The sequence below is a fragment of the Colobus angolensis genome, unplaced genomic scaffold (genome assembly GCF_000951035.1).
Source record: "Colobus angolensis palliatus isolate OR3802 unplaced genomic scaffold, Cang.pa_1.0 Scaffold225, whole genome shotgun sequence".
NCBI lineage: Eukaryota > Metazoa > Chordata > Mammalia > Primates > Cercopithecidae > Colobus > Colobus angolensis.
This window is the reverse complement of record NW_012115433.1, coordinates 1,699,246-1,714,026: the sequence shown is the minus strand read 5'-3', so window position 1 is coordinate 1,714,026 and position 14,781 is coordinate 1,699,246. Positions and strand designations below refer to the sequence as shown.

Below are 14,781 nucleotides of genomic sequence, written 5' to 3'. Positions count from 1 at the left end.
TTTCACCATGTTGGCCAGGCTGGCCTCAAACTCCTGACCTCAAGAGATCCACACATCTTGGCCTCCCAAAATGCTGGGATTACAGGCATGAGCCACTGTGTCCGGCTCTAATACATTTTTGAAACTGCTATGTAAACTTCTACTTGTTAAAACTAAACTATAGATTACATTATTATTGTCAACAATTACTTGTTATTCATTCATTTCCTATGAATTATAATGAATTTAGGTACTTGCTATGAACTGAGTCATGACCCTCCACTCTTCAAAATTCATAAGCTGAAACCCTAACTCCCAATGTGACTGATTTGTAGGTATGTCTTCTGCAAGTTTACTAAGGTTAAATGAGATTATGTGGTTGTGACCTGAATCCCATAACACTGATAGCCTCATTAAAATAGTAAGAAATCTTTCTCTTCTGCCATATGAGGACATGGAGAAGGAAGGCTGTGCTGTCCTCAAGCCAAAAAAAAAGCACCACCAGAAACTGACTTTTCTGGCACTTTGATTGTGGAATTCTCAGCCAGAACTATGAGCAAGAAATTTCTATCGTTATCTAATCTGATATTTTGTTATGGAAACCAGAACAGACAAATACAACACTGAAATTATATATCTATCTTCAAAATATGATTGGTTGGTATTATGACAGAGTAGTATTAATTTGAGTTCTAACTCTACTAAAATTTTAAGATTTTTTAAAATGATAATTATTCATTGGAGACATCTGATATGCCTTCTAGCTCTTCTCAATTATAATTCTAATGCTGTTCCATTATTCTACTTATTTTATTACCAAACATATACATTACTTGAACTCTAACATAAGAAAGACAACTTTCTAATTCACAAGGCTTTCTAAAGATTTAATAAGTACTGACTAGGCAACAGGAATATAAGTTTTAAACAAGAATAATTAGAAGAAACTGTCATTACTAATTTTTTTCAACATTGAATATAATTCTATGAGTTGTTTAGATTTCAACCCTGTGAATATATTAAAATATAATATATCAGATTGTAATGTCTTGTGTTAGTTCTTTAACTTATAGGATTCTAAGTGTTTATTATTCCAAAACAATGTTTCCTTTGTAATTACGATGGCTAAGTATTTGGGGCCCAACCTTACAATGCAAAACGATTCCTTCCATTTTATAGGCAATGTGCGGAGAAAGCTCTTATTTTTAACTCTATATTAGTAAAAACTTTCCCACAATTCTGGACTATAAAGAATATTATTGCATGGTTCAGAAAAAAATAAGCAAAATCAATTGCCCTTTGACATCTTAAATTGATGCGTTTTTGAGAAACAGTCAATTGCTGCATAAAATTATGAACATTACCTAACTGTCTTACAGATTTAAATCTGGCTCACACTCCTCATTCTAAACATGGACAACAGATTGTACGGAATCAACCCTTGTACCTCCCTCAAACCAGCAGTAGTATTTATTCCCATCTGTAATGAGAGCTTAGGTTACTTTCTGTCTCTTTCAAGATTTTAGAACTTCCAGATAATGTTCATTCCGTGGAGGAACCTGGCAGACGCCACCTTAACCAAGTGATCAAACTCAACATCATTATGAATGAGTCATGTCAGCATCCTCTATCTTCTGACGTGATACAGTGAGAAGGGAAAAGCATCACTTCTGTCTTATACTTGCCAAAAATATATTCCCTGAAACATATGCATTAAGAAGAAACATGAGACAGGGTCATATTATAAGATGTTCTACCCAATTATGGGTCAGAATGACAACGAAAGACTAAGGAACTATCCTGGACTGGAAAATGTAAGGAAACAGGACAGATGAAAGGTGTGATATTGAATTGGTTCCTGCCAGAAACAAGTATTTAATACTTTATTAGAACAACTGGCAAATTTTGAATATGTGCTGTTAATTAGTAAATAGTATTGTACCAATGTTAATTTCCTAGCTTATATAATTGCTGTAGTCAGGTAAGATATTACCATTTGGAAAAGCTGGATAAGAGAATAGCACTTTGCAACGTTATTTATAAGTTTGAAATTAGTTCAAAATAAAAAAGTTTAAAACTTTACCAATTTGATCACATCTTACAGATGAGAAAATCAAAACTTATTGTTTCAGGGCTGTGTTTAAAATAACGAGAAAATTGCTACTTTAACCTGGAGTTTCTGCTTACTGGTCTTTCTACCATATAAAGCTTCTGTCAATATAGTTTTAGAAAACTCTGCCCTATTTTCTAAGAAGATAATTTGCTTTTACTTTGATTTGAAGATTGTATGAAAAAGATACAACATCACAGAGGTGCACCAGGTGTCCTCATGCAAGCATTTGTTCTTGGATCTGTGAGTTCTTCCTCTGTGATAACCATCTCCACAGCTGTTGGTTAGCTTTGGAATTTACTGCTATCCACTGCCATAGGGTTACCTGCTTGGCTTATCAACCAGACTGTGAATTTTATGAAAGAGTTTATTTTTTAATGCTTCTATCTAGCACATTATCAATCACAGTATAAGTATGTGATAAATATTTGAAAATAAAAAGGAGAAAAACAAGAAGAAAGAAAACACAGAGGGTAGCTTTAGCAGCATACAAGAGATTTTCTTGGATACAAAGTTAACCATGTTTGTACAAACTAGCGTTTCTCTCAGGTAATCAACCTAAGGCATATAATCAATATAAATCATACAAAACAATGAGGACCCAATTTCTCTCAACACAGTCCTTGCCTACATATGCTCAACCCAGTAAAGTCTCAGTGACTGTCCTACTGCTTATCCAATTCTGTCATGTATCCTGGTGAGTCACGGAGGGCTGCAGATCCCGTGACTGTATCTATGAGCAATGCACATAAAGCCTGTTCAAACAATTACAGTGCACTTTGTAGAGAAAAAACTCAACCATCGTTTCAGTTTATATCTTGTCCTTTGCACCTAAAACCTCAAAATAAATACAATGTTAAAACACAGCTAATATACATTTTGGGAGGCCAAGGCAGGCAGATTACGTGAGGTCACGAGTTTGAAACCAGCCTGGCCAACACGATGAAGTTCTCGTCTCTACTAAAACTACAAAAACCATCCAAGTGTGGTGGTACGTGCCTGTAGTCCCAGATACTCAGGAGGCTGAGGCAGGAGAATTGCTTGAACCAGGAGGCAGAAGCTGCAGTGAGCTGAGATTGCGTCACTGCATGCCAGTTTGGGTGAGAGCTCAAGACTCCATCTCAAAACAACAAGAACAAGAAAACACAACTAATATAGACTGTATTTGAAAATGTTTGCTGTTTTTATCACAAAATGGGAGGCAAGTAGATTGCACATAAATACAAACATGGTTAAAAAGACAGAATTTTTAAACGATTTTGATCAAAATACATAGACAATCAGGAAATGTGGAGTCCAATCTAGAGTATCTAATTCGGCTATAATCAGGCAAATAACTGAAAGTCCTCCACTCTGTCCAACTTTTAGCTGTATAGTTAAAGCCTTTGGTAATTATAACCTTCATTTCTGAACTAAGATGACTTTTTAAGATAATTAGCCATATTAAGCTGAATAAATGGTGGGTTTCCGCATTTTAGTGGCACAACCTAACATGTTATTTACAGAATGGTAAGAATAAAACAAAATGACAATTTATTCGTTTATTAGAGCATTATAAGAGCTAAATATAACTGCCAAGAAGTATTTCTAAAAATCTGAACTATTTGCATCTGATCCGTGTCCAAATTTCTTTCCAAATCACCAGGAATTTCACACGTCTATCAGCAAACTGACAAAGAACAAGTGCCTTTACAAATGAACTCTGGTTGTAAAGTTACTATGAAAATGGGGTTTCTACTCATTACTAGAAAAAATAAACTGTCTTTGTTTTCTTCTAAGAGTTGACCTGGTGTTAGGCAAGCTACATTTTCAGAGGACACTTTTCCTGTTTGTCTTTTCTCAACAAAATCTATAACCTGTAAATGTTACTATGATGACTATGTTCTTTCCTGTCGCTCATACTTGGCATTCATTATTGACCTTTTCTGTATCTAATATAAAATTTTCCAGTTAAGGAATCTAATTTGTAACCCAAGATTTTTAAAATAAACACAACCTATTTTCATTATGAAACTTTCTTTTTGGAACACTGAATGTATCTTTAGATATCAGGAGGTAATTTCTTGGTGAGAGATACAGCTGAGGTATAATTAAATGCATTGAAAATGCTCACCAACACTTCCAACTTAGCTTAAGTTTAAAGCAAAGCCAATCCTGCAAACTGCATTTCTATGTATTTGATTTGTACTGGGGTAATAGGTATAAACGTTCCCTGAACAAGCTGGGAAAAAAGGGGAGTAGTAAAAAAAAAAAAAAAAAAAAAAAAAAAGGCAAGAGTGATGTTAACAGCTAGGGAAGCAATTGTGGAAGAGGCACGAAGCACACATTTCAGTGAAAGTAACAGCCTGGGGCACAGCGATCAGCTGGCAGCCCATTATAGTTAGGAAAGATGAAAAACACTTAATACCTGGAACAGAGGCTGAGTGGTTTTGTAGACAAATTTTTTTTTTCATCAGATAATTAGGGGACAAGGGGACATCAAGTGAGTAATGCCAAGGTGAGTAAAAGACTGGGCTGAAAAAAATGCAGTATGATCCAATGAAATGGGTGGAAACTGTGACCTCCTATGTACTGTAAATAACCACGGGAGGGGTGATATAAATGTAAAGGAGAAAAGACAGGATCCTCCCCCCTTTCTTCTTCCCATATAAAAACAAGAAAACAGGCATGATGGTAATTAAAACATACATGCAAGGAAAGGGGCACTATTATTTTTTAAAACAGAACTCAGAGTAACACCCAAGGACTCCTTCCCTAAGTCTATACATTTAGGGTCAGCAGTTTATCAACTTATTTCACAAGAAAATGATGGGAAGCTAATAACAAAGGTTGCACCATCAGAGTCTAGCATAGCCCAGAAGTCTGTGCCCTGGTGGTTCCTGAGCATGGTTCTAGAAGCACTCCTGGTTCCACTCAACAGACTGTTCTACTTTGGTCTTTGGTTATCATATGTAAAAACCAACTCAGTAAACTACCTAAAATAATACGCTTGAAAGCCATATTACAGCCTCATTGTCTTCAATGTCTTAATGACCAAATTTTATTGACTGAAGAGTCATTTAATTGATCTTGCTGCTCACTTGCCACTAACATGGACTCGAAATTTGAAAGTCTAAAATAACTCACAGGCATAATTTCTCTAACATTTGAAGTTCTTCTATTAAGGATTGAATTTTTTACCCACTAATTATATCTCTACCACAGTTTAATCGTATATAAATAATTTCTTAAAGCTGCATTGTTAAGCACCCCCAGAACAGACATTCCTATAATTAACTGGAATAAATATCAACACTATTAGAACATAAAATAATACTGGCTTTCATCTGAGGAATCACACAGATAACATTTGACATGTAACAAAATAGATGATCCAAAACTAAGTTAATTTATAATTAATATGTAGTGAAATATAAAGTATAATGTCTAGAGTAATTGAATATATGTCATAATATTTTAATCGATTTATTCAGTAACAGAATTGAATTGTGGATACCATTTTTCTATTTTAGAGATTAGAAAACTTAAACTTAATGATATTAGGCAACTTGCCTCCAAGTTATACAACTAGTAGAAAGTGGTAGAGCAAGAAAATAAAAATGATGTCAATTTGACACATACTGTAGTTATCCGTTATGTGATCAAGTTAAAGTATAAAATGTATCAAAGTCATCACCCATATTTTCCACCCATATTTCACCACCCATATTACCCAAATAGCTAGATTGTGTTAGGATGACTAAGAGTGTGACCATCTAACTAGCCTAGGTTGAATATACATCTGTGAAAAGCACTGATCAATCAGGTTCTTTCTTTCCTTTCTATGATTATCTGCCCAGCCATTTCTTCACATCTTCTTCTATAACTTTTAGTCCTATAAACATTTCTGGGCACAGACATCACCTCCCCAAACTAACAAAAAAAAAAAGAAAAAAAAAAAGAAAAGAAAATGTGTCTATTTACCCAAATAATAAAAAATGTACTTAAGTCAAAGTTGTTATATCTCTGCTTATTCAGACCACCAAATTACTAATAAAAAGAATAATTTCATCATCTCAAATACAAAATCTATAGTACTCAAGTTCTCTGCCACTTTTTTCCAAGGATATATGAAAATTGTTCCTGTAAGGCCTTGTATTTGTCTCTCTTGCCTATAAATTCTTCCTCCATCTCAAATGATGTTATAGTCATTTTTCTGTATTTTAGTCAACTTTAAAAAAACTTAAATCCATTTCCATCCTGGACAATTTACTATGAAAGACAACACTGAACTCCCAATATACAGCATGAAAAAGATAAACATGAACTAATTTCTGTCATATAAATATAAGTGACCTTCTTTGATTACTTGAAAGGGAAGTACATAATGTTTCTTGTTAACTACACAATTTCTCTTAGAAAAATAACACCTTTGCCCAGTAATTTTGTATGTATATGGAATTTAAGTAACATAGGGACATATCTCTTCATAATTTTAAATGGACTTATAGGAGTTTTATGGAATAAGTATTCTGAATTATTATGTGAAGGTTGTGAAATTCAAAAGAAGGGCACTTAAATTTTAAAACTATATTGATTTTTTAAATGTCAACTTCACCCAAGCAACTCCATTTAACATCAAATTAAATGGCATTTACTTTGGAAACATTTTTGCTGCTTTTAGAACATTTTACATTGTCACAAAATATGATTTTGCTTAATAACTATTACTTCCTTTTATATGTTACTTGAATATTACAGATCTGTCCATTCACTTTGGGAGGCCGAGACGGGCGGATCACAAGGTCAGGAGATCGAGACCATCCTGGCTAACACGGTGAAACCCCGTCTCTACTAAAAAAATCAAAAAACTAGCCGGGCGAGGTGGCGGGCGCCTGTAGTCCCAGCTACTCAGGAGGCTGAGGCAGGAGAATGGCGTAAACCTGGGAGGCGGAGCTTGCAGTGAGCTGAGATCCGGCCACTGCACTCCAGCCTGGGCGACAGAGCGAGACTCCATCTCAAAAAAAAAAAAAAAAAAAGAAAGTTGGATGACTTTGTTAAATGTCCATTAAAAATGAATGAAATTAAGAGCTAGTTTCCTAATCAAATCCTGATCATTATGGTTACTCCTCTCAATTTCTTCATAAGAAAACAAGTAAAAAGAGAGTGAGACAGAAATGTAGCATATAAAGATATAGTAAATATGATGGTAGAATGGCTATAAAAATATATATTTGTACACAAAACACCTCTGTATTTACATAAGCTTAGATAGGAAAATGCTATAACTGGACCAAAAAAAAAAATTCTAATTCACATCCCTGGAAACCTTTAACTTATTAATATCCTTTTGTTTACAAGGCAGTAAAAGTCAGTATTTATAAAATATAGAGACATTAAAATGAAATAATAAATATAATACAGATTACCTTGATTGATGTAGATGCTCATTAACAAAAATAATTTTTGCCCTTACTTAAGGTGTGCTCAAATGAAAAAAATGACCCATGGAGTAAATCACCAAGATTATTCCTCTATCTTTTAAAGTTGAAAAATTGATTTGTAGATAAACTCATTAGGTAGCTATGCTTCATTTTGCCAGGAAGACAAATATAAAACTGACAGAATGAAGCATAAAAATACAGAGGCACAGATTTCTTGCTAATATACCCTATTTAGAAAACCTTCATCAGTTCTCAGTACCAAATTGAGAAACTCAGTAGGCCTTTACAAATATTAAAATAACTGAACCAGAAGCAGACCAGGAACTGGGAACATGATAGGCCAAATGGCAGAGAAAAGGTCATGCTTTCTAGAAGCACCTTTTGGTTCAGGAAGTTCTCCAATGAAAATCTCCTTCTCAAATATTCAGACAGAAGGAAGCTGTAAGAAACAATGTCTATCCAGCTAATACCTGGTCATGCAATAAATAAATGCACCATGAACTGCCCATCACTTGTCTGATATCGTTTCTAACTGACATCTGTCCACCATAATTTTTAATCCAAAGGAAAATGTTTAAAGCAACCTAAAACACGCAAACACACATACACACATACACACACACACACACACACACCATCAAAACAAGATTGCTGAGAAAAGTGGGTTTGAATTGTTCTTAATTTAGAAACACTAGGCTCAATAGTTTCACTTTGCAGTTTTTCCACTGCAAGTATGAGGGAAGGATATCTAAATATGAATATTAGCATGGACATCATTTTCACAACAGCCCAAAAGCAGCAGTTGAAACCAACTGGCTATAAGAACCTACCACTCTTCATTTTTTATGAATAGTCTTGCTCTACTTTGGCAATGACAGTTTTATCAGTGTGTTACGACCATGGTAAACTAGGGCTCTGTAGAATCCTCATCTGTTTTTAGGAATGAAGCATCATTCTCTAAGATATGGCTTCACTGTAATGAGTATTATACCCTGATTACAACTTTGCAGTGGCTATCGCCAAAAACCTTCATTAACTCTTTCATAGAAATGATATCTTGTATTTATCATCCCCATAGCAAAATATATATATATGTGTGTGTGTGTGTGTGTGTGTGTGTGTGTGTGTATATATATAGCAGTTTTTCATCCAACCACAGACATGGACAACAATCATTTATAACTTCGAAAGCTCACATACCCTACCTTTCCTACATAGAGGGGGTCTGAACCCATGTATTCCTCCAGCACAAAGAACTGATTCCACACCCAGCTGCGCTTGGTCCGGGACCTCCCTGATTGGAAATAGGGCTTTGATCTGGACCTTGAGAGTTCTGCTTGACTCATCCCAGAAAAACACAGGAAAAGAGCTATCAGCTGCAGAAAATGGCAGAACTCCACTTTGCCCAACTTCATCTTTTTTTTTTCTTTCTTTTTCCTGTGTAAGAAAAAAACCTTGACAAGAGAAAAGGCACAGTTCCAGTTGGCTTAGTAGCTCTTGCCTCCGGCAGGGTGTCAGCTGGGAGTCCAGAGATAATAATTTGTAGAGTGTTGGATTGGAAGAGGTCACCACTGCCGAATAGCCTTCGCCAAAGAATGGTGTAATAAGTACCTATCAGAACAAAGAGAAGAGCTGGTGTCAGGAACCAAAACACATAATAATATTTAGCATTCATTTACTAGCCTACTATTGATTTTCTTAAGACTATACAAATTTCCTAAGATTATACAAATATCATTTTTGTATAATTAAAATATTAATTATATACTTAGAAAATTATAATAAACATTGCTATATTTGTGAATTACATAAATACAGCTGATTCAGAATTATCTTCATTTCATAACACTACTTTAAAGTTTCACTTTTCTTCTAGGCCATTTTATTTGAGCATATGGTTTATTTTACACAAATGTAGCAGCATCATTTTAAAAATCATTTTAATGTTAGCCTTTATTTTTTTTATTTTATATTACAGTGATTTTCATTCGTTGGTATTAGAATGTGAAAGCGAAGCAACTCGAAGCAGAAATTTAACCAAATGGGAAGGACATATGCTGTTTTAAATCTCTTCTGTGAAACTGGAAAGAGAAATAAAGAAGTATGAGGTGATGCAAAACTGGTTGATTGATTCTGAGTCACAGAACACCAGCTGTTTTGATGTGTTCTGATTTGATTGTGATCAGCTGAAAAGCTCAGTAGTTTCCATTTTCCATCCTTTGAACTTATTGTCATGTATGCTGTGTAGCATGTGAGCTTATGCTATTGCACTGCGGTTATTTGCTATTTTACAATTATTTATTGAGCATCTTGAAGCATGAGTTGTGCATAGTAGGGCCTCCCTACATAAACATTGATAGAACTGAATTACGTTGACCAACAGAAGAGTAAGAAAACTCAGCTGTATTTGTGAGGCCCATTCATTGTTGGCATGCACTCAGGAGGTGCTTTAGCAGAAGCATAGAAAAGCCCTTTTATTCTAATGTCTATTTATTTCAGTTACAGAATTCTGATTACGCAAGAGATATAAAATCAGCTACAAAACAAACTTTCGAACACACCCCTAAAACACAGAGAAATGAGAATTTATGACAAAGTGCTCACTTAACTCACTATGTTGCACTTTGGTTTACGAATTCATTTTACTTCCTATAAATAAATCAATAATAGAATAATTAAGGCAAAAAAGTATCATTTGCCTATTTCTGTGGTTTTTTTTTTTTTTTTTTTTAGGGAGACAAATATAGCATTGAGAATATAAAGCCAAAAGCCAAAAGATGTCTCCCCATTAAGGCAGAAAATGCACTATCCTCATAAGCTTTTCAGTCTTTCTAACTGTCCCTTGTGTAAGAGGAGTGTCTGTTATGCAATAAAAAAATACTTTTGATAGTCAAATTTCTTAAGAAAATGCTATATATAGTAAAAGAAATGTGAAATATATACATATATACAAATTTATCAAATTTTTAAATAGTTCACACAACTAGAACAGTTTCCAATGACTTTGTGCAATGAACTGTTAAAATGAATGCATACATTTAAAAATATATATCTACAAAGTTTTGATATTCCAGAGGGCATTTAAGAAAAATCCAGCGTTCATCAAATTATTGCACCTGAGAGCCACCAGAATGGTAACTCTTATTAGAGCACATTAACTGCAGCCTGTGCAGAGAACACAATCTCACCAAATCCAGATACCCTACCCAACGATCAAAAATAAATGTATTCCACTTAGAAACCACCCTAGAGGGCCAGTTGTTCTAGACTTTGACTTATAAAGAGCAAGTAACTTGGGATCATTCCTTGGTGTTCCAATATAAGTACTTTAATTAAGTTGAAAGTTTATTGTAGATAGGTCTGACTAACCCACCTGAAAGGCATGCTTCCTATAGTTTAAAAAGGCAGGGAGGTGCTGAAACTTTGATCTGGACATGGTATACTAGTGTAGAGATTACTCCAGTAATGAGATGAGACTCGTGAAGGGTGGTCTTCAGTGGGAATGGCTGACAGAATGGGAAGGGGCAAAGTCATGTAGCTTCTTCCTTCAACTAGTGGCAAACCAGTCTCCCGGGGATGGGGAGGGATGGTTTAGAGTTCTGCTCAGGTGGCTGAGACAAGCATGTGAAGCCTGTGGCCATAGAACAGTTCCAGTTTCACCACTCTTCTCAAGAGAATGAATTATCTCTTAAAGACAATGACATAAACACTTTGGCTCCAGATAATATATTTTTTAGATGCAATAGAGCAAAAATTATATCATTTAGGCTACTTTATGTTTTGAGTGGATGTGGTAACATTGTTTCAGAGAGTGACAACACATTCAACTTCTAAAAACCTAAAGAGCAAATGAGCTTCTGGAATTCAATACTTGAGGAGTTAGTTACCAGTAAAGACTGTTGGTGTCTGCATCGGATCAAGATTCAAATTCTGGGCCAATTATGTCTTAACTACCTAATCTTGAACAAGTTAAATTCTAAGAAGTTCCAGAAATAAAGCCTTAAGTCTCTCATCTATAAAACAAAGATGGTAACAATGGCATCTACTTCATAAGATTAAATGAGCAAATCATGAGATGCCAAAAATAGTGCCTGGCAATCAAAAATGTGTTTTTTGAAAGCTCTTGGGATTATTATCATATTTTTAGTTTGAAACTAGCTATGTTAAAATTAGTTTAAGGGTTGATGTTAGTTTTCACTGGAATGTTATCCATGTTCAAATGTTTTAGACAACTCTTACACCAAGGGAAAGCATTTTGATAGTTGTAGTTGGTTCCAGAGAACCATATGGTCATAAATCAAAAAATCAAGATGAATACAAAGGCGCCAAAGTACTATATATATGTATAACTCTTTATTTCTTAAAGGCACGCCTTCTGTAATTTTTTAGAAATCAAACACAAATATCAGAACTGGAGAAATTTATTTTAGTTCACTAGGTGTTTACTGATGAGGAACAAAGCACACAGTCTGGACTAGGGATAAGATCACAGGATTCACTGTCCTATAAGCTCCACCACTTGCTGTATGACCTTGGATCGCTCTGGGATTTTATTTTCCACATTTGCAAAATGAAGGAGCTGAACTCAATTATCTTATAAAGTCTATTATTTTTTCAGGTCCTGCTTTTCTACTTTTTGACAATTATATAAAATTGATTTTGTTAGCTCTTTTAAAGCTGTGATAAAATACATATTGTTAATAATAAAAGATAATGGGGGCTGGGCGCTGTGGCTCATGCCTATAATCCCAGCAGTTTGGGAGGCCGAGGTGGGAAAATCATGAGGTCAGGAGATTGACACCATCCTGGCTAACATGGTGAAACCCTGTAAAAAAAATATACATATATATGTGTGTGTGTGTGTGTGTGTGTGTTTATATATATATATTAGCCGGGCATGGTTCCACACACCTGTAATCCCAGCTACTCGGGGGCTGAGGCCCAAGAATCGCTTAAACCCACGAGGTGGAGGTTGCAGGGAGCCACTGCACTCCAGCCTGGGTGACAGAGAGAGATTCCGTCTCAAAAAAAAAAAAAAAAAAAAAGATAATGGGTAGAATGTAAAAGAAACATTTGACTTGCTTATAAAATGCAACATTCACTTTAAGAAGAGGTGTTTAATGTACTCTTCTTCCTCTTGAAGATTATTTCTCTTCCATTCAACAAGACTGGGGATTTATCAAACTAGCTAGAACATATAAAAGAAGGGATTTACAGAACATGGCATGGGTGACATTAAAGTCATTGAAATAATGTCTGTGAAGGGAGGATACTTGATAATTGTGTAACTCATTTTAATCAAGGGTTTTTAAAAGCAGCTAGTATCAACATAAACCTTGATCAAGAAGGAGACCCACCCTATCGTTGTATCTGTAGCATCTAAGACTGAAGTAGGCACATAACTGACATTCGGAAACTATGCAATGCTCATTTTCATTACGATCAACCTCATTTTTTAATATGAAAAGTTAACCATATAACAAGTCAAGATACAAATTCCTTGGTAAGTCAACCATGTTTATAAGTCACAATCACTTTCAAGAAAATTCCATTATATTTCTCTGCAGTATTTGAAGTATTTGCCAACCTCTTGAGCTAAATTGTCTTTACCCTGATCCAAATTCTACTGGAGTGCACAACGATATTTAACTGGCATTGTGTATATTATTAGAGGATGAAATTTTCTTTTTTGAGATAAATGTACCTGTCATACCCTTTGTGGAGTGCACTTCGAAAATCAGAAAACAGTGTGTGAACCATTGTGATCTGAAGTGAGAATGTTTCATAATGTGTTCCCCAGTATTTTTGGCAGTAACCAACTCTGCCAGGAACATATGCCCTCTATAGCAGTGGAAGAGTCACATGACCTCAGGTCAGGTGTCACCTTTCCTTATCAGTCTTTCACGAATGTTTGCCTTCCTTTTCAATCAAATCTCATTTTCAAGAGAAAGGCGAGTATAGCAGTTCAACTGATTTCATCCTGTCCCGAGCTGGGTATCATGAGAGAAATAAGAGCTCTGAAGCATTATTTTAAAAAAACCTATAGTTCTTTGTGGCTGTCAACCAGAAGTAACCCAAACTTAAACTTGAGAATTTTGTCATATATTATATAACCTCTTTATAAGGCTTTTTATATTCTCACAAATATCAACATGTAGAAAGCCACCACAATCACTTTTATTATATTTAAATGAACTTGAGGACAGAGTAACAAATTGTTGACTTTTCACAATGGATTAAATATTGCCTTACAAATCTGTGCCCTAAAGCAAAAACACTGCATCCCTCTTTAGAAGTCTCTGTGGTTTATCTTCTCTCTTTCTTCTACCTCCTTTCCCATCTGAGTCTCATATACAGGAGTTAAAAACAAGAATCACATCAGAAAAAAATGAGTACTCTGCATCCATGCATGTGGTTTGGAGAGCTGACCTCTTCACTATCACTAGGCCTTTTTAAAAGTGAGGAAAGAATATAAAATATATATGGGTATACAGTTGAAGAAATGTCCACAGATCTGTATAAACTTTTGGACAGTAATAATATGGAACAAGATGGAACATTTCTGAAGAGAAAAACAAGAACAGGTTATATCTGAGGAGAGAATGGCACAGAAGTAAATCACAGATGTCTGAGAGAGTAGTGGGCTACTTGATAAATGATTAATCTGAAACGGAAAAAAAAAATCTGATGAAGATTTAAAATGATTTTGTTTACTCTAATATTTTAAGGCTCAAACTTGTATTTTAAAAAATAATTCATAATATTTTCCCATGTTTTACAAACTGAAATACATGAAAATCACCACAAGTAGTACTGTGATGAGTATAACAGACCTTAGTCATCAGAATATAAAATGAAACACTGAAAAATATATTTTGAACAAACTAAAGCAAAAAGAAAAAAGAAGAGGTAAAAATCCCTTAGGGCAGAATTTACTAAACCAACATCATTTGATATTAAATCGCTTGATCATGCTACCATTTTGTTCCAATTATTTTTGTTAAACTAAGTGGCAGTGTATTAGTTCCAAGTAGACTGTTTATTATTCATTTAACTTTAACAGCTAATGTTATTTTACCAAAACAAATTCATTACTATAAAGTTTTCTTGTAATTTCTACTCTACTTGACATCTCTAGGAAACCACTTTTAACAGATCAAGTGACTATTGTGCTCTTAATCAAATGGTGTTTTCATACTTATAAACAATGACTAAAGGGCCTTCCATGCAAAAAAAAAAAAAAAAAATACTGTTATGCCTTAGCATATC

At 34.7% G+C, this 14,781-nt stretch overlaps 1 protein-coding gene across 2 annotated transcripts in view; it reads right to left on the bottom strand.

Annotated features, from left to right (window-relative positions):
- Positions 1 to 14,781, bottom strand: part of CDH7 (cadherin 7, type 2) — a 138,762-nt gene that overhangs the window by 116,957 nt on the left and 7,024 nt on the right. For both annotated transcript variants that reach the window (XM_011944072.1, XM_011944071.1), the window contains exon 2: positions 8,718 to 9,123. In XM_011944072.1, coding sequence (XP_011799462.1) covers positions 8,718 to 8,927 — 210 coding nt within the window. In that variant the 5' untranslated portion in view covers positions 8,928 to 9,123. The remainder of the gene's footprint in view (positions 1 to 8,717; positions 9,124 to 14,781) is intronic.